General features: G+C 51.1%; 1 protein-coding gene across 2 annotated transcripts in view; it reads right to left on the bottom strand.

Moving 5' to 3' along the window:
- The window catches only part of SSBP3 (single stranded DNA binding protein 3), a 164,408-nt gene that overhangs the window by 134,481 nt on the left and 3,417 nt on the right, over positions 1-26,510 (bottom strand). For both annotated transcript variants that reach the window (XM_047871910.1, XM_047871911.1), the window contains exon 4: positions 25,704-25,788. In XM_047871910.1, the coding sequence (XP_047727866.1) occupies positions 25,704-25,788 (85 nt within the window). The remainder of the gene's footprint in view (positions 1-25,703; positions 25,789-26,510) is intronic.

Below are 26,510 nucleotides of genomic sequence, written 5' to 3'. Positions count from 1 at the left end.
GAGCCATGGCCCTGCCCCTCCCGGTGCAAGTTCCTGACTTGTCCAAGCCTTTCCAGGATTATCAGTACCAAATCCCTAACATTATCCAGAGAGAAACTGATTCACAGACCACTCTCAACTATCCTCTGGTTGGAGGCTTATGCTCTCCCCACCTCATAGCTGAAGAAGTTGTGGGTCAGATAAAGAAGCAGTCAACGAAGCTGTTCACGGGGCACAAGCTTTCCCTGGCTCTCTGCCTCCTTTCCCAAAGCAAACCCCCATCCCCTACAGTACTAAGCACCCAGCCCCGGCCCCCAAGAGTTGAGGGGGAGGTGCAGTCGCTGTCTATAATACCGACACCCCCCGACCCCAAACCGGGGGTGTCAGGGGAACTCACTGGCCACTAGGGCATGGATTTGCTTTGAAATGCCTTCCGTCCTCACTTTGTTAAAAGGACAATAGCCTAAGCTTCAGCACGATGATGGAACTCTGGTGTGGGGGAGGGAGAAAGGGAAGGGCCTCCTGGGGAGATGTAAACAGCAGCATGGCACCCCCACCCCCTGGGTGAACTGGTAGGAGTCTCACCTGCCAACAGCAAACTAACTTTGTCCTGTGGCAAAACAAACAAGGCGGCAGAGAGGAGAGACCACCCAGCAGGCCGCGAGGACACTGACATAGTGGGCCCACCCTTCAGGTCAGCTTCCTACACAGCCCACCAGCTTTCTGCCATGTGGTTCTCCGTTCATGGGCAGAAGAGTCCAGGGCCTGCTTCTGTCCTCATTTCCCCATTTGGGCAGGACCCTCTGGTCAGAGCCTGCAGGGCTCAACGAGCTCAGCATCATGGCAATGATCCACAGCACATCTCCCTGGAGTCTCAGGGCAGCCTGATCAAAGAACGTCATCGCCATTTTACTGATGGGGAAACTGAGGCTCAGGCAGGGAGGTGGCCTCCCCAAGGGCACTCAATAAATATGGCCAACAGAGTGGACGACAAACCGCTAGGTCGTATTTATTCCTGTTTGGGGGTCACGCCACCCGCATGCATCCTTTTACTTACTGGTTTCACAAAGATGTGTGGTGGACCCAGCAGGTATTACTGCCTAGGATACGCAGTGGTGAGCAAAATACTAAGTTGTGCACCCGCGTCAGTGCAAGATCATCTCTAGCGCACCTCCATGGGACTCCCATTCATGGTTGATGCTGCTACTGGCGACCCCCGCCACCAGCCACCCTTGACTCCAGTGAATCACCAAGCGTCAGGTTGTGGGCCACAAGACATAGGCCCTGGTAAACCACCTTATGAAAGGGGACACAGGCCAAGGTCTCCCCCAAGGCTAGTTTAGGTAGCAAAGGTGGTCAAGGCAAGCACTCCAGAGCTCACGCAAAAAACCGTCTTAAAAAGTACCACTTTTTAAAGAGAGACGCGCAGCCAGAGGCCTTCCTTTGGACTTTATCTTGACTCCCCAGGCGGCTGCGGTAGCTCCCCCTGCTACTGGAGCCTGGGCAGCAAAACCCAGTCCACTGGGCAGCGGGGCAAGGCCAACCCTGAGCCATCCAAGGGGGCACAGGTGGTGCCGACCAGGCTCAACAGCTGGCGCTGGAGGGGAGGAAGGGGGTGGGCAAAGGAGGGAAGGAGAGAGGAGGGGTTGGGAAGGAGAGGAAGGAGCCTTTGTACTGGCCTCCCTTCCCCCACAGCAATCCCCGGGAGCAACAATCAGTTATGCAAATAGAGACCCCTCCCCCAAGCCAGAGCCACCACCACCCCTTGGGGCCCCCTCCCACTCCCTCAGGGTGTCTCAGTCCTCTCTGGGTGTCTCCTTTGCGCCTTCTGCCTCCCCTACACACCCGAGGGGCAGGGGCCCTTAGGCCTTGCCCATTCAGAAAAGAAATCTGCCCCCCACCCCAACCCTACATATCTAAAGTCTTCAGTCTTTGGAATTCGTTTTACCCTGATTTTACCACTGCCATAATCCTTCCCCGTTCTGGGGCCACAAAAAGCTAATCCAGGGAAATAGTTCACAGCTGGAAGGAGCGACGCGTGGCTTAAAGCTACACAGAGTAACTTGAACACACCACCCATCTCCGTTTCGCGTTGCTAATTCTCTCAATGAAATACGGTATCTGAGGGACAAACTGGTGCGAGGCAGGGCCCTCCACATGCGGTCGGTGTGGACCCTTGCCATCCATATGGAAGGTCCCAGCTAGGTGACAACTTCCGGTGGGGGGGGGGGGGCTCTTATCTCCCCTGCCCTTCTTTTTTTTTTTTATGAGATACATACTTTGATGGTTTCAGTTTCAAATTACCATCAGCCATCTAAATTGGGAATCGGCAGAGCCGACACCACAGGTGCATCAGAGGTGGGTATTCAAAGCAGCCCTTATTTACAAAGGGCGATGCAAATCTGCCCCATGAGGCTGGACACAAGTAACACACACCTCGGCTACTGTCCATCCCCGGAACTTCCACCCCAACCAAGCGCCAGGGGCATAGGCGGCACGTCACCCCCGATCCTGAGATGGCAAATGACCGTGGCAATGACGACAGAGATCTACGGGCACGCGCAGGACCTGGCGCCCGTTATATCGTTATATCGAGTTGAGCTTCTGCCGGCTTTGAAATGAAGACAGTTGAAAGACAGAGCCTAAATGTTCACTAGGAGTCCTATCTACACACTGGTCAAGTCTTCTCTCACCTCCTGGGCAACAAGGCTCCAAACCAAGAGAAGAGAAAACATGCCACGCTCTAGGAACGCCGGAGGGCAGGCCACAGGGACTGCTTTTTTTTTTAAGTTTATTTATTTTGAGAGAGAGAGTAAAAGTGCAAGTGGGCGAGGGTCAGAGAGAGAGAGAGGAGAGAGTGAGAATCCCAAGTAGGCTCCACACCAATGGGGGGGGGGGGGGGCTCGAGGGGCTCGATCCCACAAACCGTGAGATCATGACCTGAGCCCAAGCACAGGGACTACTTTTAAAGAGGACAATGAGGGGCGCCTGGGTGGCTCAGTCGGTTAAGCGTCCGACTTCAGCCAGGTCACGATCTCGCGGTCCGGGAGTTCGAGCCCCGCGTCAGGCTCTGGGCTGAAGGCTCAGAGCCTGGAGCCTGTTTCCGATTCTGTGTCTCCCTCTCTCTCTGCCCCTCCCCTGTTCATGCTCTGTCTCTCTCTGTCCCAAAAATAAATAAACGTTGAAAAAAAAAAAAAATTTAAAGAGGACAATGAGTAAATGGTCCCGGGGCCAGAGGCCTCAGGCCTCATCTCGCTCCTATTACTGAGTTCTCATCAGCTGAAAGTGCGACCCCCTTCCCCGGAATGGCCCCCCATTCCAAAACCCAACGTGGTCCTGGCTTTCCCTACAAGGACTGTCTCCCAGCTTCCCCTTGTAAACCCTCAAAGTCACTCTGCAAGCGAGAAGGGCCAGAGTGCTCCAACCAGTCCAACCTCCAACAGTGCATTTGCTGAGTGCTTACTGCATACACAGGGCACTGCCTTGCATTCTTCACATACTTAATCCTGAGAAGTGGGCCTTAGGCACTATTGTCATCTGTTCTTTACAGAGAAAGAAACAGCCTCCGAGAAATACCAGGGTTACAGGGGACTCAGAACGGGCAATGCCTCCCCCCACTTTCCAGCATCAAAACGGGGGTCTCAAATCTGCTTCTCAGCAATACATACCAATGAGACAAATTTTACAAATCCAATAGTTTTAATGTTCTAATGGATCCCTGTGGCTTTTGATAAAATTCCTAGAGACAGAATCGTATGTAAATCTGAAAAATAACATGTATCAAACAACTCAAATGGGAGTACTGGCGAAACGTGCTAGAAAAGTGGGTTAAGACAAAAAGTGGCTTTGGTGACAGCATTGAAGACACTGATGCCAAAAATGCACGTGGAGAACTGGAGTCGATTTTTTTAAGTAAGTTGAGAGCAGAGTAGAGCACTGCTAAATTTACACGTTATCTCTTCTAACGTGCGTTTAAACATATATGGTTAAATTAATAACTTGAAATATTTTAAGTAGGGAAAATTACTTCTGGCGACAATGAGGCCACACCAACCGGCCCCAGTTCTGCTCTGCCTCAGCAAATCCACACACCCGCTCCCACCTTGACCTCCAATGTGAGGCGCCCAGCCCCATGCCCTCAGGAAGCACACATCCTCACACCCCTGGTTAGAAACCAGGTTCGAAACCAGGCACTGGAGCTCCTACTGTCACCACGAAAAACTCAATCAAGCCCGTCGTTTCCATATGCTCAGCAAATCAAGGTTATGACTAGATTTTTCCCCCACGTTCAAGTTATCCTCCCCCAGTGTATGCTTACCTCCCAAGTGACCGCTCTCACACTTGTTTTAAAGATAATGAAGACTATCCTGTAACGAGGGTGGGCCTCTGGGAGCCAGAAGTGTGGGTTTGGCTCTTTTAGGGGGATTAGCCCGCCCTTATTTCTAGGTGTCACACACAGGATTTGAGACGAAAAGGGCCCCGTTTTAGAAACACTCAGGGCAGGAGAAAGGGGAGCTTTGATGGAGGCCCCAGGGCCCTTCCTGGGGTCCTGGAAGGGGGTCCAGAGAAGGGGGTCCAAGGAAGGGGGTCCCCCGGCCACACTACAGCCCCAGATCCCTCTGAGGAAGCAGCCCCCCCCCCCCCCAACAATGCTGCTCCTTCTGGAGGGGCTACCAACAACCAACACCAAACTTCAAAACTAACCACCACCCGCAGGGACTGGGGCCCCTGTCTGGTTCCTTCTAGTTCTTGTGCAGACAGCCAGGCCAGGCCCCAGCAGCTACTTTTGTTTCAGGGGGAGCAGAAAAGGCAGGGGCCTGGGCGGCCACTGGAGGCTCCAGTTAAGTTTCGCTGGTGAGTGAGTGGCGGGGGCACAAAGGAAGGAACCGCTGGGGGAGGGGAGGCCGCAGAGCTAGAGGGCTGGGACAAAGGGGACAAGAGACAAAGGGACAGGAAAAGGGAGCCCGCTTTCTCCTCTGAGGAAGGAACTCTCCATTTAGCCTAATATTTCACTCATACCTCCCCAGGCCAGGAGCGCACAAGGACACATCTGGGGAGGTGGCTTCAGGTGACACAGACACCCCTCCCGCCCCAGCTACACAGTGATGGTTCTCCTTGCCCACCCCCCTTGCTTGTCCAAGCCCCCTCCTCAGCCCACTTGTTCAAAGTCAGGGAGGCTGCCTTTGATCAGCTGCCTCTCTCCAGCCCCATCCGCCACCCTGAAGAGAGACAAAGAATTATTTATTTGGAGAAAAGAAAAACCCTCAAAGTGTCAGCCAGTGACAGACATGATACTTTCTATACAGGAACGAGGAGACAGGAGCGAGGCGCCGGGTTTTCTAGTCTGTGGGGGGCTTTCGCCAGCAACACACACACCAGCCACCCTCTGTACCTTCAGACACTCTCAAATCCTACCTGCTTGGCCCTTTGGGTTTTTTTCCCCTCAAGACCACTGCCTACCTCACCAGGAGGTTGTGATAATTAATCTATGTCGAAGAAGAGAGTGTCCAGCGCTAGAATGAGGTCTGTAATAAAAATGGCAAAATCTGACATGTGGGCGAGGTCAGACCAGAAAGACCTTGGATGTCTAGCTCATCGTCTGGAGCCTCTACCCTACAGCCAGGGAAACCTCTGGGCTATCTTCTGTGAGGCTCCCGATTTGTTCCATTTTGATTTGATTTGGGGTAGGGGAGAGACATGACGCCATCACATTTAACGTGAACGAAGCAAATCTGGCATCCACCCGTAGGCCCAAGACAACAAAGGGGCGGTTTTGGGGAGAGGCCAGGAGGCCAGCTGTCACCACCCGCAGAGAGCACGAGAAAGGCAGGAGCAGGAGCCGCTGGTATCCCCTTCAACAGATTCCTTCCCCCCCTCCCTGCTGCCACCCATGCCCTTGCCAGGCCAGAGTCCTGCTCCCCCTGGATACCACTTCACTCACCCAAACAGTTGAGCACCTCCAACGTGCCAGGCAAAACACAGGTAGTACAGTCCCTGGCCTCCTGACAAGAGCATCAAGCATGATGCATCAAGTCCTCCACTCCCACCCACTGCTTTAAAACTCAAGACTTTTGGGGTACGTGGGTGGCTCAGTCAGGGAGCATCTGATCAGGTCATGATCTCACCGTTTGTGGGTTCGAACCCTTGCATCAGGCTCTGTGCTGACAGCTCAGAGCCCAGAGCCTGCTCCAGAGTCTGTGTCTCCCTCTCTCTCTGCCCCTCCCCCATCACTTGTGCTCGGGTGTGCGCTCTCTCTCTTAAAAAATAAACATTAAAAAATTTAAAAAAAAAGGGGGGGGGGTGGTGCCCGGGTGGCTCAGTCAGTTAAAGGTACGACCTCGGCTCAGGCCACGATCTTGCAGTTTGTGAGTTTGAGCCCTGCGTCAGGCTCTGTGCTGACAGCTCAGAGCCTGGAGCCTGCTTCGGATTCTGTGTCTCCCTCTCTCTCTCTGCCCCTCCCCCACTTGTGCTCTGTCTCTCTCTGTCTCTCAAAAATGAATAAATGTAAAAAAAAAAATTTTTTTTTAAAGAAATGCAAGACTTTTAATGAGCACCAATTGTGCGCTAGGCACTGGGGGCTCATTCATTTGTTGGGGCCCAGGAAAGGGCACTCTTAGTCCTGCAGTGGGGACAACGGGGGCTTCAAGAGTGGTAAGGAGCCTGTACTCAGAGAAGGGAAAATGGAACTGGACCCACTGAACCGCAGAGAGGTTGGGAGAGCTCCTCCAGACCCGTCCTCCGTGTGGTCTGAGCCTGGCGGCCAAGCTGGTTGTAGCCACACCTCCTGCATCAGGTCAGCAGTGGACCCTCCCTTGGAGCAGCCGATGCTGCCACTGCGATGGGGAGTGACCTCTTCCGTGGCCTGGATCACACACACCTCCATCGCTTCCCGTCCCATGGATCCTCCTCCCCTCCAGGCCCAATGCTTGAGTCCTGATTATGCTCTGGACAGGACCCCATAGGCCCACCAAATAATTACGTCAAGGACTGGGCCACAATCAGCTGTGGATCAAAACTAGTCTCTCGGCTCTCAGTGACAGCTTCTGTCCTCGTGAAAAGAATGCGGAGGGGACACACGCTCCTTGTAAACATTTTCATAAAGAAAAAAGGGAGGGAGAAAGAAGCTATGTGTATCTCAAGTGTCAAGGCAGCTCTGGATGGTGCAGGCACTGGCTTCCTGAGAAGCAGCAGCCCAGAGTGGCCCTGGCCCATGACCCCGGCCCTCCCCAGGGCGAGACAGTCCACAACAAACTCACTGACTCGCTGGAAAAGGGGGGTACTGTGGCAGGCACCTGTGCCTTGGAGGTAGCCCGGGCCTGGCTGCAATGTCCACGCCCCAACCACGAGGAGGGGCATTTGTGTGTCTGGTAAAGCCTAGAAAACTTAACTCAGGTCTAAGAGAACGGAGGCCCCTGAAAGCGTCCTTATGTCAGCGTATCTCTCCTTTCGTAGTTTATGTTCTTGCGGATTTGTGTTTCCAATAACCAATTTTTAAAGAAAACTTCTAGAGTAACAGTCATGCAAGGACATTTTTGTTCCGCCTCTTCTGTGTCCAAGGCACAATCATCACTTTCTCCAAACTCTTCACCCTACCTTGACAAGGCCCCCAAGGGACTCAGCTGTGTAGAGCTGCAGACCGAGCCTGGGACCAGGGAGGTATCGCTTACCAAAACTTCAGAGAGAAAGAAGTGAGCAGTCAGTTAACTCCAAGGAGCCAGTCCAGAAGTCTGGGACGGGCCAGAGGGCTAGGGCGGGCTGGGGCACAAATGACCTCAAGGCTCTTCCCATCATGGGAGGCCAGGAAGGCTCTCTGGTGCTCTCCTGGGGGGGGGGGGGGGGGGGGGGCGGAGAGGGGGCAGGCAAGCTCACCTGAACCTGCAGGTTGTAACTGCCATTCACAGCCATGCAATTAGCACCTTAACACACAAAAACCCCACAGAAAGGGGAAGAATAGTCTGTGAGTTCTGTGAGGGTAAATGATTGGCTGCTGTCCCGTCTGTCACCACACCTCAGAAGCACCAACTCTCTGAGGATAAAAGACTAAACTGTACGGATCCAAGAAAAACAACTATCTGCTCTGACCCCTCAGTAGATTTGGGATAAAATGTCCTCACGAACTGGCACCATCAGGACGGTCTTAACAGGAGGTGGTGTTTAAAGGGAAGTGATTTCAAGCCTTTGGAAGAGCTTGAACCGCTGGCTTAGAAGGCTTAGAACTCGGCAGCCCCTCCCTAGGGTGTGGCTGGCCCTCCACGGAGAACAGATTAAGAGCTCCACTGCTCAAAGTCCTGTGGCCCAAGTCCTGACCACCCCCTCATCCCCAAATCTTGTTTGTCCTCCTGGCTAAGCAAACCGTCTTCTCAGATAATGCAAAGGCCAACTGTAGGCTTGTGTGGCCGGATAAAATCGTCACCAACTCTGAGTTACAGGGGGTCAAATCAGGAAATATTCCTGCCCAGATAAGCAGGAGAGTTAGAAGAATCAAAACCAGGCTATTGCCCATGATCCTAGGTTAACACCACACTAAGGCACCAGCCGAGGGACGGTGTTCAGGATTCCAGGCTGGGTCCCTGCCCACCCTCCCCCCAAGCCTCTGTACAAAATGCAAAACCCAGGCAGGAGAAGAGTCACAGGGCTTTCAGCCTCAGAGGCCTCAACAGTTGGCCAAAGGTTGGGCTAACTGAACACTGAGCATTTTTCCACACATCTCTGAGGACATTTCATATCGGAAGCTCCATTAATACGTCCAAGATCTATTTCAGAAAAGAAAGGCGCACAGCAAGGCCAGGGCAACAAAACTTGGGACATGTGCTGAGGACATTAAGGCTTCAGAAGGAAGCCATTTAAATGCACAGACGGGGCCCCGGGAGGTGGGTAGCCTCCTGGTACTTCCTGATCACTTTCAGTCCACAAATATGAACTGGAATATCCATCAGGTGTCAAAAGCCCTCAAGTTTATGGGCCCTGCCCAATGGCTCAAAGATGATCATGAGGCATTCTTTAGAATTTGGAGACATCCGAACTGAGACATGAAAAATGAATAGAGATCCCCAAGGGGGAAAAGAATGGAGGAAAGTGCTTCAAGCAAGGAGGAAAAGCCTGTGCAAAGGCCCTGAGGTAGGGAGCCCAGCCCTTCCCTTCCTTAACTACAGCCTGGCAATGTTTGGTATCTAAGTCTCAAGGTTCACACTCCACCCTAACAACAAAAATACACAGTCAACATTCCAAAATTCCCTCAATTTTTTTTTTCCCGAACATACGAGGTCAACCACCTTCTCACCTCTCCCTGCTGACCATCTTTCCATTTCTGCACTGGTTTCCCAGGAGCAGTAACTTCTAATTCCTGAACAGCTCACATGGGCCTTCAGTTTAGGACACACCCTAGCTTCCTAGCTGGCCAGTGGTTGCCCAGGCTGCCTGTCCATGTATCCAGAACAGGCCTGGGCAGGGACGAGGGAGAATGTGTTTCCTTACCGAAAGAAAAGAGCAAGCCCAATCTGCTCTGGGCAGCACAGGCCAGGAAGGAAGTAGGAAGTCATCCCGAGTGCAGGAAGTCCTCACTCATCCCTAGATGAGACCAGAGCAAAGCCCAGCAACAGGCACTCTGTCCTGGGAAGGGAAAGATGATTTGGGGGCAGAGGATGGAGGTGAGAACACGGCTCCGGCCTTGTCCACGGTGTGCTGGAGACACACAAACACTTCTAATCTAAAAGCATGTGGTTCTCTTGGAGGCTCTGTTCGCACCCCCACTCCCCAGCAAAAACAGACTTCAGGAAGAAAATGAATCAAGTTTTACAAGCTTCCCTATTTACCCAGGACTACAAATCTATCAGTGGGGAAGCTTTAAAATAAACTCTCTCCTAGCAATGTCACTTCCTTTCTTCTATTTGCCACTACACACACACACACACACACACACACACACACACACACACACACGCCGCCTCTTTAACCTTGGCTATGGATCCTGGGTCTGAAAGAGCAATTCCAAACTCAGAACACACACCAATCCACCACTTGTAAATACTTCCTGCTTTTAATTCGGCTCCTCTCACTTACTTGTGGGTCTAAACATACCTGGTGCAGCTCCCTAAGCAGGGATACTTTCCCAAGAGCACTGGCTACTTTTCAGCCTCCCGTTCTTTCATTCCAGAAATACCTACTGGGCATCCTCTAAGGTGCCCAGCATCCTCGCCTCAAAACAGTAATGCAAGCTGAGTGCAACCCGTTTTCCAGATGAGGACACTGAGGCTCAGTTAAGCAAGGAGCACAGGTCACGCTACAAGCAAAAGCCCTAATGGGATTAGAGCCCAGACTGCTTCACCTTCTTCTCTGCACTGTGGTTCCCAAGCATCCCATACATCTATCAAATGCAAACAGCAAAACTGCTTCCTTTTAAAAAAGACTCATCCCGGCTCATCAACAGCTTTAATATTAAATCTTGAAAACCAAAGGCCATTTTAACCAGTGCTTCCCAAATGGATCATGGAAAACTTAAGACAGCAAAAAGTAGAGCTTATGCACCGTATCAACACCACCATCCAGTGTGGTTCCTGGAGGCACAGGGTTTGGGATAGTTTTTCCAAGACAGGGAGGATGCCCAGTGGGCCATAAGGAGACAGCAGCCCCTCGGCTGGGGACGCGGGTTTAGAGTCTCAACCCATAGTCACTAAGCACAGGACTGGGGCAAGGAGAGGTTAGGGCTGGGTGGCCTTCCTGCAGTGGCCCCTGGACCTCTTCTAAGGCTTGAGGCTCTCCAGATACCATGTTCCTTATGCCTCCAGGGCCAACCACATGTGACCTCCCAGGAGCTGAGGAGGAGGGCGGGGAGACGGGAAGGCCCTTCTGGCAGTTGAGGGGATCCAGGCTGTGTCAGGGTCTGGAAGCAGCTCAGATCTCACCCCCAGTTCCAAGACTGCCCCCACTCCGTATTCTAGTGTTTGCAGGGAAGGCAGAGAGACAGCATCCCCCAGAGAAGCAAAACAGAAGGACTTGCTCCATTTTCAAGTCAGCGGACTCCATTCAACCTAAACTCTCCGCTGGCTTTCTACACCTCTAAATCCACCAGCCGGCCCTCCCTCCTGATCCCATCTTCCTGGCAAGCAAGAAGCCCCTCTCTCCTCTCTGCCCTGCCAGAACTCCTGGCCGCCTGTGCACAACCCTGTCCCCACCCACCTGTCCATCCTGCCTGCACACCCACCCCTGGCTTCCTCCTTCCTCGGCCTTCAGCTCTCCTCAGCCATAAAGCAGAAGCACTAAGAACTTTCATCCCGGCTGTCGCTCTCACCGGGCTGCCCTGTATGCGGGAAAGTACTCTATAAAATAAAGTCAGATATGGTTATCCATGTCTGCCGGTGTCTGAGTCCCGTGGAGTCCCACCACACTTCACACACACAGCTGCTTCCTCACTGGATCGGTCTCCTGCTGCCCGTCGCTTCTGGGGTGCTGGTCAAAAAAGCCCCTTGAGAGGAGAGACATGGGGAGGACCCTAAAAAGAACTCTAACCCAATGACTTGACTGCTTGAAGCTGAAATTCAACTTCTCATTTAAAGCAAAAACAGAGCTGCCGAACGCCAGGCCATCCATCCCTCAAGAAGGTAAGGATTTCCAGCTAACCCAATCAATGAAATCCAATGTGGCCCCTTAACTAAAATCCCCCTACTCCATGGCAGGGCCTTCTTGGATTATTTTCCTTCAAAAAACAAAAAACAAAAAACAAAAACAAAAAACTATAATTTACACATGGAGTGTCTTTACTTTCCAAACCATTCAGAATTAGGGAAAGGGGGGAAAAACACGTCTGTTTCTATTTGAAACTGTCAAAATTAGCATTCAGTAATTAAAAATCACACCCTTTCTCTTAATAACCTAACCAGCATGATACAATCAGGTTGTGCCAACTCTTTAATCTAATTGACTAATTACAGATTTTAATTTAGTCAGTTACTGAACAACTGTTGACAATTTGTTTTCATTAGGGACAGAACAGAATAAATATTTAGGCTTCCAGTCACAAAGACTCCTGCGATCGGTTCTCCACCGTGACCCCAACTCCAGAGCGAGCTCTGGCTCCAGCAACACCCTGAGACACAGGTCCGCACAAGGCCCTCGAGCCACTGCTCGGCTCTGGCTCCAGGGGCACCTCACACACCTTCTCCCAGGTCCCTCTTAAGGCAAAAGCCTGAAATGCATCCCCAAAGTACAGGCAATCCCCCCATTCACACACGTCACTCACGAAGTGGCAAACACTTAAACGCTGTGAAGAAAAATAAATCCAACGCTGCATGTCACTGGCTTTTAAGCAACAAAATAAGTTAACAGTCAAAATAGGTTTGTCTGCGTTCACCTCCCTGGGAAGCAAACCGTCACTGACATCTTTTTTCTGTGGTTGTTTAAAGACATACGGTTACAGGTTTCTACTGAAATGATCCACACTTCTTTCAAAGTGCATTTTTACCCCCACAGCCCCCAACTCCTAACGTCATCCAAAAGTTTGTGAAACCAGCAGCATGGCTCAAAAGGAGGGAGGAGGCCCTGGGTTCAAATCCTGATTCCTTTATTTAATGACTTCGTCATCAGTTAAGCCTCAGTTTCCCTGTCCAAAGGCTATAAAGATAGCCATTGCCTTGTAGAGAGTTACAGGGATTAAACGTCACGTCCACGTACGGTGCCTGGCCCAGGGTAAACGTGTGACAAACGCTGGTCACCACGGTTTCAGAAATCACTTTTGTGTCCCTCACTGTCCCCATGCTACGGATTACGACACTGAGGCCCAGAGAGAAGACAATGGCCGATCGAAGGTTACGCGGCTAGTAAGGGGGGCGGTTTGGTTGTGAAAGAGGATTTCTGTCCAGTGATGCATCACCCCCCCCCCCCCACCACCACTGGATGTCAGCTCAGAACGGTAGGGAGCACGGTTCTTACTGGGGAGGGAGGGGGAGTCTCAGGAGCACCTGCTGGAGATGGCAGCCTTCTACACAGAAGGCTTCGTATGCTCCTTGGGACACCCATTCCCGCAGGTGGGTTCTCCTCACAGGGAAGCTCGGAGCAGCCTGCACTTGGAAGAATGACCCAGAGCAAACTCGGCATCATGACCCTTCCTGACTCCCTAGGGGGAAAAAATGAGGCACCTCCCTCCACAAAGCCCAACCCTGGCCATCCCAGAATAAGCCTAGAAGGAGCCTCTTACATTGCTAGGTGAGTGGAGGAAGTGCAGAGGGTCATGGTCTCTTGAAAACTCCACTGCAGACTCTGAAGCATGGCTGGCATTTTTTTAGGCTCCACAAAAATCAAGTCTACCTCAACCGAAATGGAACCGAAATTCCCAACGTGTTGTGTTGACTAAAATTCTACCAACCTGGTATGCTCACACTGGGTCCCCTAAGCTGGCAGGAAGCTCTAATCAGCAACTCTATAGTTCTTGTCTTTCCTACTTCTTCATTAAAATGGTGACTCGATGCATGCAATCTATTTGCAAATGAAATATTTTCAGGCATGGAGGCAGGTGTATGTGAAGAGAAGGGGAAACTCTTCATTAGGGTAGGCAAGCCCAGAGCAAGAGACCTCCCTCCTGGTTGAGGTCACTGAAAACCAGCTGGGTAAGGCACCACCCGACCCCACAAGCAAGGCTTCAGCTTGCCCATCTCCCCGAAGACCCCCTCCAGCTACTCCTCCCAGTGCCAGTATCAAACTACCCTGGGCTGGGCGATGGGTCATCAGTTAATCAGGCAACAAAGATGTCGAATCTGGTACTGATTCTCGGGGAGGCAGCATGGTATGGTAATGAAGACCACTTTCATTTTATGTCCACCTTCAACATTACTGAATCCCTCTACTGTGTCTGTTTCCTCTTCTACAAAATAGGAAGGAAAACCAAACATAATGCGTTGGGCTGTTTGGAGTACAAGAAGAGATAAAACCTAAAGGGCTCAGGGGCACCTAGGTGGCTCAGGCGGCTAGACATCCAACTCTTGATCTCGGCTCAGGTCATGGTATCACGGTTCATGGGACTGAGTACCGCATCGGGCTCTGCGCAGGCAGCACGGAGCCTGCTTAGGATTCTCTCTCTCTCTCTCTCTCTCTCTCTCTCTCTCTCTCTCAAAATAAACATTTAAAAAACAAAAAACCTAAAGGGCTCAGAACAGTGCCTGACACACAATTAGCACTCAAACTTGTTCGTTGTTCTCAACAGTTCTTACTTCCTGAAATGTGAAGAATAAATATCCTGTCCCCTATGTTGCCCCCAATGGACAAGGATTGAATAAGAATACTTTTCTCAAGGTCTTGGCACACAGTAAGTGCTCAATAAATACCAGTTTCCTTCACTAAACAAATAACGAATTATTATTAAGCCACAGCGCCGTGGTTTAGGTAGTTTAGTTACTTATCTCTTGGCAAGAAACCGCCACCCCAACCCGACGGCTCAGCCTCCCATGGAAGATCGCTGCTCCCTAAAATCGCGGCGGCCAGAGTCCAACACCGTGATTTTTACCTCATCTCTTCTCTTCAAGTTCCCTTTGACAAAGATGCTGCTAGCTAAATAATGCCAAAGAAAGTATGTGGCGACAGTCAACTAGATTTCAGTTCATTTTCTATAGCTTGGGGTCAGAATCGACTGATGCACTCTGGTGATCAAGTTTTCTGCAATTCCCTATTCCACGCATTAGCTCGCTGACAGAAATTCACCGCGGTATTTAAAGTGGCAGCCATCACAACTAACTCAAATTGTATTGGCTTCCCCGATGCTGAAATGCTCTGCTGAAACCATCAATTGGCCAATTCGGAGATAACGTGGTGGCTGAAATTCCCTGTCATGCTGTAAAATCCCCTTCCGAAGCGGCTCGCCAGCCCGGAGATCCGCAGCGACACCCGCGAGCAGAGCCGTGGGCCAGGGCGGCCTCGTGTAACACAAGTGGGCTCGACGAGCGGGAGCTGGCGGGCGGCGGGAGGCCAGCGCTGCCAAGAGGAAGGGCCTCCAGAGGGAGGATAACATTTGCTACTGGAAGCCTTCTAAAAGACAGCGAGAAAAGAACAGCAGCGTGCACACGCCCGACACCAGGCCTGCCCGCCGGGCCGTCTGCCCCCCTCGGCACAGGCCACGGATGGCCAAAGCCACAGGAAGCCCACGGCATCTCCCAAAGAAAGCTGCGAAATTCCTAACGGGCGGCACAGACACAGGCGCCAGCCTCGGAAGGAAAGGTTTTCTACGCTCGGCGGCTGCCGCGGGAATCGGGTATCTGTCCAGCCGCAGACTTGCTGTGTTAACATCCTACTCCGGGCCTCGGTGTCCCCCATCTGTTAACTGAGACATTGCTTCTTAATACACAGTCCGTGATCGGATGGTCTGTTCACATTCCAAAAAGCCTTCTCAACAGGCGACCACCACTAACAAAAAGCATCTTCACGCGCTCTCACCCGACTTCTAAAATGCTGGAGAGGCAGAAAAAAAAATCCAGGCCTCGTCTCACATCATTTCGGATCAGATGAACCAAGGCTCAGGGAGGCCAGAGGACTTACTCACGGCTATCTGAAAGAATCAGAACTTGAACTCTGGTCAGCCAAGTGCAAATCCCAGGCACCGTCCATGACCCTGCCCTCATCCCCACCGCCAGCACAGAGCCAGGCATGCAGTGGACACCTGGGAGCAACTGCCCGCCATCCACCGCCCTCCCGGTCCAGTCTGCAAAGCCACGCTCTGTCTATCCCAAGAGCTCTCAAAGCTGCAGCCAGCATCCCGGGCATAGGGGAGGTCTGCCACCCCAGAGCCTGCTCTCTCAAACAGCCTTTTGTGACGGGGAAGGAAGGATCAGAGGAAAGCCTCAGACAGGGGCCCCAGGGAGCAGCCGTGCTTCTTAAGGTCAGAGGACTGTGAAACAGAAGTGAAATGTCAGGCGCTTCACCCAAACACACAAAGAACGGGAGACACAAAGCCTGCCTCGGGAGCTGTGCAAACAGCTGTCACCGGGAGGGGACAGAGAATTTAGGAAGCTGGGCCAACCTGGGTCAGACAGGATGCCTGGAGACCTATTCTCAAGACCCTTGCTGTAGCCTGAGCCCTGCAGGTGTTCCGACAGCACCCTCCATGGAGGGCCAGGACCCGGAGGAGGGGAGGCACGGGGAGCTGCCCTGTGGCCAGCCGGCAGGGACAAGCTGCAGACTTTAGGTGGGAGCTACTGCTCATTCAGCACTTGGCAAGCACCTGCCGGGCACTTTGCTCATATTCTCTGCACAAAGAACAGGGCAGCAAACACCACTGGCAGCCACCAAGTGAGCCCTGAGGCACCAGTCTGGAAGTGAAAGACATGGTGGGGAAACAGTTCTCCCAAGAACCCTCAGAGGTGGGAATAATTCCCTCCTTATTACAGAGCTGGAAACTGAGGTCAGCAACCGTCTGTCGCTTGGCTGACGTCACCCGTGGGTCGCAAGATTCCATCTCAGCCCCCTCTGAGCCAGCGGCTTTCAAAGTTTAGACTGAGACCCACAAGGAGACAAATTTTACCTCGCAAGCCCAGGACGCGACGTTTATTTACGGGCACGCATAAATCACTGAAAATAGAAGTTCCCCCAAACAATACTTACGCTTCCTCTGTGTGATACAGTTGTTTCATTTTTTGTAATTGCCAGTCGTGACCCACTAAGTTGATTTCCCAAGGCACTAATGGGTCACAACTCACAGTTTGCAAAACAATGTGTTACCATGTGCCACTTGTCCATCTCCATTAAAACGTGTATTTAACACGCTTGATCCCAGGGCAGGGATCAGACCTTTCTCTCTTCTCAAGGCCCGGAGTCTAGCTCACCAATCTCGGGATTTATTCAAGACTCTGCAATAGGCCCCGGGAGTGGGGGGTAGCACAAACAGGGTGAAGGTAAGAGCCCCTGCCCTCAAGAGCTTTTAATCTACCAGTTGGGAAGGGAAGAGATACAACCTTGACTCAAATCATCCTCCTGCCGGGCAGCAAGTAGCAAATAAGTTCCCGGGGAGAGAAAAAAAAGAAGGAAGAAAAGGAGGGGGTGTCCCCAGTGGGGGTGGTCCTGGCAGGTCTGGTGGGGAGACAGCCACACTCCAGGCTGGCATCTGCTCTACAGAGGGCCTGCGGGCAGGGGAGCAAACACCCCATCTCCGGTGGTACCAAGCAGGGACCACAGGAAGGGTCAGAGGGGGCAGGGGAAAGTTCCAGACTCCTAGATCAAGAGAAGTGGCCAGCAGAGGAGAAAAACGGACGCTGACCGAACAACACAGTCCTGCTGCCAGCCCAGAATGCCCATGAATGTCATCTCATTACATCCTCACAGTGCTGGGGCCAGTCTGGAGGCTGCAGGTGCGACCCTCACCCTCCAAATGCCCAAGGGTACTTGAAGAAGGTAGATTCAGAGCCACAGATCCAGAGCGCTAATCAACAGGTGAGGCAGCCTATGATGGTTCATGTCCACACACACACACCTCTCACACCAAGACCATTCTGCTGCTGCCTCCCTTTTGGCCATGAGAAAGCCAGGATCCACACAGGGCCCAAGGTGAGGTCATGCTAGCACGCTGACACGGTGCTTATTCTGTGCCAGGCCCTATTACATACGGGATGTGTGCAAGCACATAAGCTCATTTAATCCCCACGACGGCCTTATGAGGTGGGTATACTCTATCAACCCCATTTTCTACCTGAGGAAACTGAGAAACAGAGAGGCTAATTAAAGCACCCGAGTCTGCACAGCTTACAGGTGCAGCAAGGCAGCACGAAGCAAAGATAAATGTCCTGGATCCTGATTGGCTTTGTAGGTTTGAGACCTACCGGTCACCTCAGGTGGGGCATCTTTCCTCTCTGGACCTCAGTTTACCTATCTGTAAGATGCCTAGGTGACCTCCAGTTCCATCACTTGCGATCCCGCCATGTACATATACATTAAATACGTTTCCTGGCCACCACCGAGAGTGGGACCGCTTCCCTTCTCCCACCATCTGTCCTGACTGCATCCTGATCTCTCGAAAGACCAAGATCTCTCCGCACAAGGCTTTCTAAGTACTTATCACATCCTGGGCTGCATCTGTCTCTTCAACGAGACAGTAAGCAGAGCAAGCACTCAGTAATTCAGCTGGATCAACCCCGCGAAACTCAGCAGTGTCTTCTGCTCCTGGCCCGGGAGCCAAATGACCAATGTCTCACTCAAGCTCCGCAGGAAGTCAGAGGAGAAAGCAGCCAATGTACCAGCACTGGCTTCCCAAGGACCTGCCATGGAGACACATCCCCTCCCAAGCTCACGTCCTAAGGCTCCCTTCTGGGACTCCTTGCTCAATCAAAAAGTCAAGTGAGACCTGAGGCAGGCAAGGGTGGGATACGTACCAAAGGCGATGACAAGATCCCAACTTGGCGCTTTCAATCCCGTTCATCCCTATAAGCATCTACACAGCACATCACAGCACCACTGACCTCGCTAGACGGGTTTCCATGCCTTTCTCTCAACCACTCCATGGTGGGGCTGAGCAAGGACGACCCTTGTGCCTACTTCACAGTCGAGAAGGGACCCTGAGGAGTGAAGGCTCCCCCCGGTAACAAGGGGTGTGGGCCAAAATTTGAATCCAGATTTCTGCTGATGCCAAGTCGCAAGCCCCTCTGGGTCTTACCATTTCACTATGTGGGACGGGACGCCTCTGTCCAACACAGATAAGGGGTGCCGACATCTTAGGGGAGCATTTATCAGTGCCAGCTTGCGGTAGTACTGCCTACTCTGCCCCTTGCAGGGGTGTGGGGGTGAGACAAGACAGCTAGCTGGTATGGAGGGAAAGACTCCATGATACATTCGGGGAGCCCAGGCACTGGAGAGCATCACTGGGAAATTCAAGTGTCCAGGTCCCTCAGTCAGCTTGCTCTCCCAGGAAAGGATGCTGTTGTCTCTATCATATTAAAAGTTTTGGGGGGAGGGGCGCCTGGGTGGCTCAGTCGGTTAAGCGTCCGACTTCGGCTCGGGTCATGATCTCGCGGTCCGTGGGTTCGAGCCCCGCGTCGGGCTCTGTGCTGACAGCTCAGAGCCTGGAGCCTGTTTCAGATTCTGTGTCTCCCTCTTTCTCTGACCCGCCCCTGTTCATGCTCTCTCTCTGTCTCAAAAATAAATAAATGTTAAAAAAAAAAAAAATTTTTTTTAATAAATAAATAAATAAAATAAAATAAATAAAAGTTTTGGGGGAAAAAAACCTTAGGGCTGCAAAAGAGAAAGGAGATAAACTCACCAAGCACAAGCCACAGAGAGACAACCATCCCGCATACGTGATAGTACAAAACTCTCAAAACCACCACGCGAAGGGACCACCACTCGCCCACTCTACAGATGGGGAAACTGAGATCTGAAACTCCACCCTGCCAGGAAACGACAGTGAGGAATGGAACTTAGGTGTGCATCCCAGTCATCAGTCTGAGCCCAAACCCTTCAAAACCCAGAGGATTCAAGACCCGGGTAGAGAAAAGCATAACACGGGAGAGAAACATTTCTAAAACTCATCTCGCCGAGGCTACAGAAAACCCCATTACCCTGGCGAATCAAAAACAAACAATCGTTATTGTCTATTTGCTGTAAGCTCCTAGCAACATGTATTAAAGAAGTTTATGTGAATCATCTAATGCACTTGTGCCGTGGTCAGAATTATTACCAAGCTAAAAAAGATTAATTTTTCTAAATACTCTAAACCCTAGACGCTATTATAAAGGCTACAGCTAGTGTAACATTTCTGTTATCTTGGCTGACAGGCCCTCAAGCACACACACCTCCCTTCCATGTCTCCCTCTTAAGGCTTAAAACACACACACACACACTCACACACAGAGGCAGGAAGGTCGAGGGAAGAGGGCAAGGCAGCCCTGGCCTGAGGTCTCCACTAGAGAACCTGCTTCCCTTGGAAAATTAAGACAGCCTAAGGGACACTTCGAGGAGGACTGAGTGTCTCTGGCTCCTTCAGAGCAGCGGCTGGCACAGAACTAACTCTTGGTCCAAGTTTGCAAATGCTTAGCTAACAAAGATGGCATTATGCAAAGACGTGCACACGGCTGGTCTTGGAGTTCAAATGAAGTGACCACTGCCAAAAACTGTGTTTGGGTCCCTGCCACTCTACCCCCACCCCTGCCCCAGCCCCACCTCCTGCCTTGAAATAAAGGGCAAGGATTTGCAATTTGGGGTCTTGCCGCCACTTGAAACCCATTAAGGTGGCCGCACAGCCTGGGTTCTGGCAAAATGCAATTCCAGTTACTCATTTAGTGTTTAATTAGCTACCGATGGAGGAGTCTGGCAGCCTCTGGGGTTAGAGGAATTGCAGCAAACGGGGTGGGAGCCCCAAGAAAGGATGCAACACAAAGTCTAAGCTCCAAGGGGGGTGGGGGTGGGGAAAAATAACTGTGTTATGTTTTGTTTTTTTAATCTGCCACACAAGGGCGCCAAGGGTCAGAGCCAAAGGCAACTGCTATGAACTTGCCAGGACCTCTGGGCAGATGGCTAGGCTGGCTTATCTCTGGGGAGAGCACTCCCCAGCTCCTCGGGCCGGGCCTCAGCCCTTCCCCTCCCATTCTGCCCGCACTGCCGTCCTCTCATGCCCCTGCCCCCAAAGGGTTCTGGCAGGCGTGGACACTCCCCGCCTGGCAGGAACCCCAGCTCAGCACATCCAAGGAGAGCCCTCTCAAATATCACTTTGCTATTTCGAACCCACCAAGGACGCTGGACCCCTGCCACAGAGCCACAAATACCTCAGCTCTCGTCCACGCCTAGGCCTCTGGGGCACTTTCCTAATCCCCCCACCTGCCCCCCACTGCCTGGAGACAGGTTCACAGCTGGGGGCTAGGGGGTCAGCAGAGTCCTGTTGCAGAGGCACAGGGGGTAAGGGAGCCAGCCCTGCTGAGTCGGGGGCTCCCAATGGCAGAGCAGAAAGGGACCTCAGGTCTTCAGAGCAGAGAAACTGAGGCTCAACACTAGCCAAGGTCATGGGATTCCATGTGTAGTACACTCCCCGAGTTCTTCCCCGGGAATCACAGAGGGGCTGGGGTTAGAGGCAGCAATCCGTGCACCTCCCAAAACCAGGCACAAAGTCTCCTTTGTGGGGACGCATGTATTTTCTGGAAGGAAAGGCCATAGCTTTTATCACATTTTCCCTGCCAAAAGAGCCACTGTACCATAACAAACTCCCTTCCCGAGCTCCAGTCCCACCTCTGCCAGTGACTCTGCAATTTACCTCTCAGGGGCTTCAGTCTAATTCTCTGCTGAATGCGTTTCTGCAGTGACTGTATAGGGGCACACTTGGGGTCAAATGCACAAACGTTCCCTCCGTTTAGCAGGAATTCTGTATCAAATAAGCGCCGTCAAAGGCTGAGAGGTAGAACTCGAAGGACTAACATCTAGTCCCAGCTCTGCCCCCTGGCTACATGCCCTTGGACAAACTATCTAAACTCCAGGCCTCAGTGTTCTTATCTGTGAAATGGGGATGAAATCTAAGAATAAAACCTGGCCAGTAAGGCCCCTGTGAGGCCAGACCACAAGCATGTGCTGAAAAAGCGTTCTAAGAACTACGGTCACATGAGCAGCGCAAGGAGCCACCACTGCTCTCTGGCACCTTCGGCACTGAAGCCAACCCCGGGCCCTGTCTACTCCACTCGTTCCTTGCTGCCAAGAAGAAAACATACAATTAGCTACCTTAAGGAGGGAAAGGACTGCTGGTAGCCAAGAAGGCACCACAGACACCTGTTTCTAGCACCCCCACTGACCCTGGAGGAGAGCCAAGTGGAGAAGGCAGCCAGGACACCACTGGGCCCAAAGTAAGAGACACAGGTAGCACTGGGAGTGTCCACTCCACAAAAGGAGGCCAGGACCCAGACAGCAGCGTCTCAGTGGACCCAATGGCACCCAAGGGCGTTCATCAATACTCTGAGACCCAACGCTCTAGCCGGGAGAGGAAACCACAGTAGAGTCCCCGTAAGCCTCCTCCCGGGGCCTCACGGCTGTTCTGACTTAAGACAAACCAATTTCTCAGAAAAGTCCACTCGCGCACCAAATGTCCTAATGCTCCACGTTACATGCAGTCAACATCAGGGGCTCATGCTTACAGATAATGTGCCCGGTGTGTCAGTGGGGAAACAGACTGTGACTCAAATAAAAACTCACCAATTCAAAGAAAATTTAAACCCCCGAATCACCTGGTTCATTCCAGCTCCTAGGGTCCGGCCTTGACGTGAGAGGAGCCTTTAAGACCCCTGGGCCCGTTGCCAAGAAGGGGAGACAATTTGCCAGGAACACAAAGTCATTTCCCTAAGCGAGTGGAGACCAGGATCTTCCCAGTCGAGGTCCCTTCTAGCCCAGCAGCAGTCGGGCACTCCCTCCTCACCCCTGCCCCTCACCAAGGCTTGAGCAGGTACCTGGGCTGACAGGCTCCCCCACAAACTATGGTGATCTGTGAATCATCTTAATTGAAAAAGGAAAGTCAGTTGCTGCCCACTCTTTTACAAGATGCCAGGTAACTAGCTAATGCACATTAGAGGCACCAGGCTCAAGATCACCCCGCAAAAGTGAAGTCGCCAAAAGAACATCTTCCAATATGCCATTGGCTATTCCAGGCCAGGATACTCAGTGACCCCAAATTACCTATTTTTTCTTACCCATAGTTCCTTAACCCCTTCATTCAACTAGCACCCATGCCTACTATGTGCAAGGCATTATGGGAGAGTTACACAGATGAATAGCTCTGTATATACATGAAAGGTCTCTGGCATGGAAAAAATTAATAAGCTGTGGTTGGAAAGACAAATCTGAATGAGAAGTCAATCGGAACAGGAGCCAACAGGGCACTTGCCATGGTCCCGCAGCACTGAGCCAGTGTTAGGAGCACCGATTCTGGAGTCAGTTATGGCCCGTGTCTGGACCCTCATTCTACCAGATACCGGCTGTGAATTAACCTCTCTGTGCCTCAGTTTCCTCATCTGCAAATGGAGGTAACAATTCCTTCTCTCACCTGGCCCCTGGCGGCTTGAAATGAGACTGAACCAAAGCACTCAGCAAGCACAAGGCCCCAGCCCATGGAAAGCTGCCAACAAGGCTCTGTATAGATGGTTTCCATGGGCAGTGAGATGGAGTGATCAAAGTGTGCAGAAAACGATCATAAAAGTTATCATAAAAGTCTACAAAAAAGTTTAAAAAAATGGCCAGGATTTGAATGGATAGGAGAGGCATGCATTCCAAACTAGAGGAAGAGTCTGGAAAGAGACAACAGCAATAATTCTAGCAAGCAGGAATGAGGGCTAACTAGACAGTAGCCATGGAAATAGAACACATGAAGATTGGAGAAGGACAATGAGAAAAGAGAGTTCCTTTTCTTAATTTTCTCAAATTTCTCTTAATTTTCCAGTTGCTTCTCTGTCACCCCTGCAACCCCAAACCACCCCTTAATGCCTTCACAATACAGATGTTCCCTCCCCGTCCTCATTTATCACAACCTGCCTCTCAGACCAATGAAACCAAGTGGATTCCAACCTAGGAAAAAGAGTTTTGACCCCAAAACCCGCGAACTCTGGTCCTCAATCAGCGTGACTTCAATCAAGTCTATGCCAACTTCACAGCATAATTCTGACACTATTCCTTAACAAATTATTGAAAGCAAACCCACACAAGCTTTCGCTGCCATCCATATTGCTTCAAGATGGCAGACCAAACCACAAATGGCCAGAACCTCACACCCTTTACCAGAGCACAAAACTTTGTTAGAAATTATTAACTTCTGGGGTGCCTGGGTGGCTCAGTCAGTTGAGCATCAGACTTCGGCTCAGGTCATGATCTCAAGGTTCCAGTTTGAGCCCTGCAACAGGTTCACTGCTGTTAAGGCAGAGCCTGCTTCGGATCCTCTGTTCTCTGCACACACACCCCGCGCACCCACCCGCTCCACTGCCGGCTGGCACACTCGCTCTCAAAAATAAATAAATATATTTTTAAAAAATTAACTTTTCTCACAGCTTGCAAAAGATAGCACAGACACCCTATATCAAGAGATTTATTTGACATAGGCACGTCCACCTCTCTCCCCAACTCTTAAAAATGAAACCATTTGCACAGCAAAGATTGGCCACACAGGAATCAGCTCTCCGTAGGTTCAAAAAAAAAAAAAAAACAGAGAAAAAGCAAGACTTTTCCTAAGTAGAAAGGTCAAATTCACTAATTCACTAACTATTTTTTATATGGCTAATGTACCTTCTGGCCTCCTCAGCCAACCTCCAGCTCAGGAAACCCTATGATCATCACCACAGATTTTCCCATAAGAACCACACCATAAAAGAACCAGTCACCTCACCTCACCTTGCACTACTAAAAGTTTACCAGGCCATAAGTACCATTCACCAGCTTCTCTTTTGCAACCCTGGAGAGGGTACATGAACTGGTCAATTTCCTCAGCATTCTGTTCCAAGGGCATTAACTTTTTAGTCATAACAAAATTGCATCACGTTGAATATTCTTAAAACCAGTGAGCCTCCAGCTGAGTCTCTAACTCCCTGTATTTCAGGGGAAATCTTCACTGTAAAGATATTCATGGAAATGGGATTTGACCACTTGTGAAATGCAACTTAGGTTCCGGTGTCCTAAGTCAGTTTCAACCTCTGCACGCAGGGGACACACACGGCCTGGCCAAGTGGGTGGGCCTTGAGGACGTTAAAAGAAACCAACTTCAATACTCGAGAGCTTGGAGACCATTCCTACCCACCTCATGAAAAAAGTACAAGATCAAATGAACCCCCTCTTCTCTGCCTGCATGTGCGTGGCCATGCGTTCACGCCCGCACACGCGCGCGCACACACACACACACACACACACACACACACACCCATCTACCAGGCCAATGGGAAGCAAAGACTGGAAAGAGGCTGGGAAGAATTGCAGACACTTCCCCTTCCATCTCCCATCTCCCCAAGATCGTGTTTCATCTGATCATAAATTCTGACTCCAACCCATGTTTGGAATCCAATATTTTTTTTTGAGGGGCACTGCCATGGGAGATGGATATGCGGTAGACATCGCTCTTATAAGCGTTTCATAAATCTTAAGAAACTCATCCAGGTAGGGGATGAATGATAGCGAAGCAAGCACTATGATATGATGAAATTAACTACCTTCACAAGAACGTTCTGAACACGAGATTATGGAGCAGCCAAGGACCTGAAAGCATACATGGTCTTAGTGGACACAGCATGAGCCCCCCCAACACACACACATACATACATACATACACACACACACACACACACACACACACACCCCACACACAACCCAAAACGTAATTGAAAAGACTGCTCCCTGGAAAGTAATGCAAGAGTCCATTTCACCAATGCTCACTCAAACACCCAAGCACAAGTTTCATAGTTGCTTTTCTGTCGTGGCGGTGGTACATTTTTGAATTAAACCAATACCAAGGAGGCTCGGTCTCTTCCCAGCTAACTGTCCACTCTGAACATAACCCTCACATGGCTGAGCCCCGATCAACACCATTTAATTCTCCAGATAGGTATCTACACTCTTTTGCATAATCACAACATTATGAAATACCGTTCACCAAGTTAGAACGGGGCAAGGGCAGCAGGGAAGGGAGCAGAACAAAAAGAAAGGCACGGAGAAAACAAAGACCACTGCCAATTGGCTGTGTATTTGCTTCTGGTACTAGAGAAGTTAGAGCTCTCCAACCCTGTAATTATTGCCAGGATTAAAAATTTGTTACTCACGTAATCATGAAAGGCTTTTGCTTCACTCGAATGTTCACAAGTGTCTCGCCTTTCAGGAGCTGCACAGTAAAGGTCCCAAAATACGCTGCAAATCGAAACACAAAATAAGATCAGGTTACTAATTATCACTTGTGTCCCAACGACAAGTGCACAACGTGCGGTGCTAACAGCACCAGGTCTCCCAGAGGCTCAATCCCACACCCCCAGCCTTTATTGAGCAAACTCGGGCTTGAAAACAAAATGGACCGACTTCTTCTGGCAAGCCAGACATCTGTAGTAAGAGTGTCAGTTCTATCGGGTGCCTACCATGTGCCGGATGCCTCTCACCCACGACACTACCCGTAACTACCACGGTGTTACAAGGTGGGTGACTTTACCCCTACTTTATACACGGGGCAACTGAAGTTTGGACAGATTAGTACAAGCCGTCCCCGGGGGTGCCCAGATAGGACACGTAGGAATGTAGATAAGAATCCACGCCTCCCCTTTCAGCTGTATTCCTCTCACCAACCCCCTCCCCAACTTAAACGGCTACGTTTCATAAAAAGGTTAAACTGTCAAAGTCAGGACTATGATTCATACGTGTAGCAATCTGGGTGACTGGCAAGAAAGGGAACGTACAGGTTCTTAATCCCAGAGCCAAGAGCCCACACCCCCGCCCCTCCCAGCTCACCCCTACTCCCATCCAGGCCCTCCCCCAAGGAATTCTTATGCAAGAACCATTCCCCCACTCAAAGAATGCATATCAATTAGGCAAAGAAGAGTATGTTATAGACAACCAAGTATCTTGTCCTTTCATGTTGAAAT

The sequence above is a fragment of the Prionailurus viverrinus genome, chromosome C1, assembly GCF_022837055.1.
Source record: "Prionailurus viverrinus isolate Anna chromosome C1, UM_Priviv_1.0, whole genome shotgun sequence".
Taxonomy (NCBI): Eukaryota; Metazoa; Chordata; class Mammalia; order Carnivora; family Felidae; genus Prionailurus; species Prionailurus viverrinus.
This window is presented reverse-complemented; position numbering and strand designations above follow the sequence as displayed.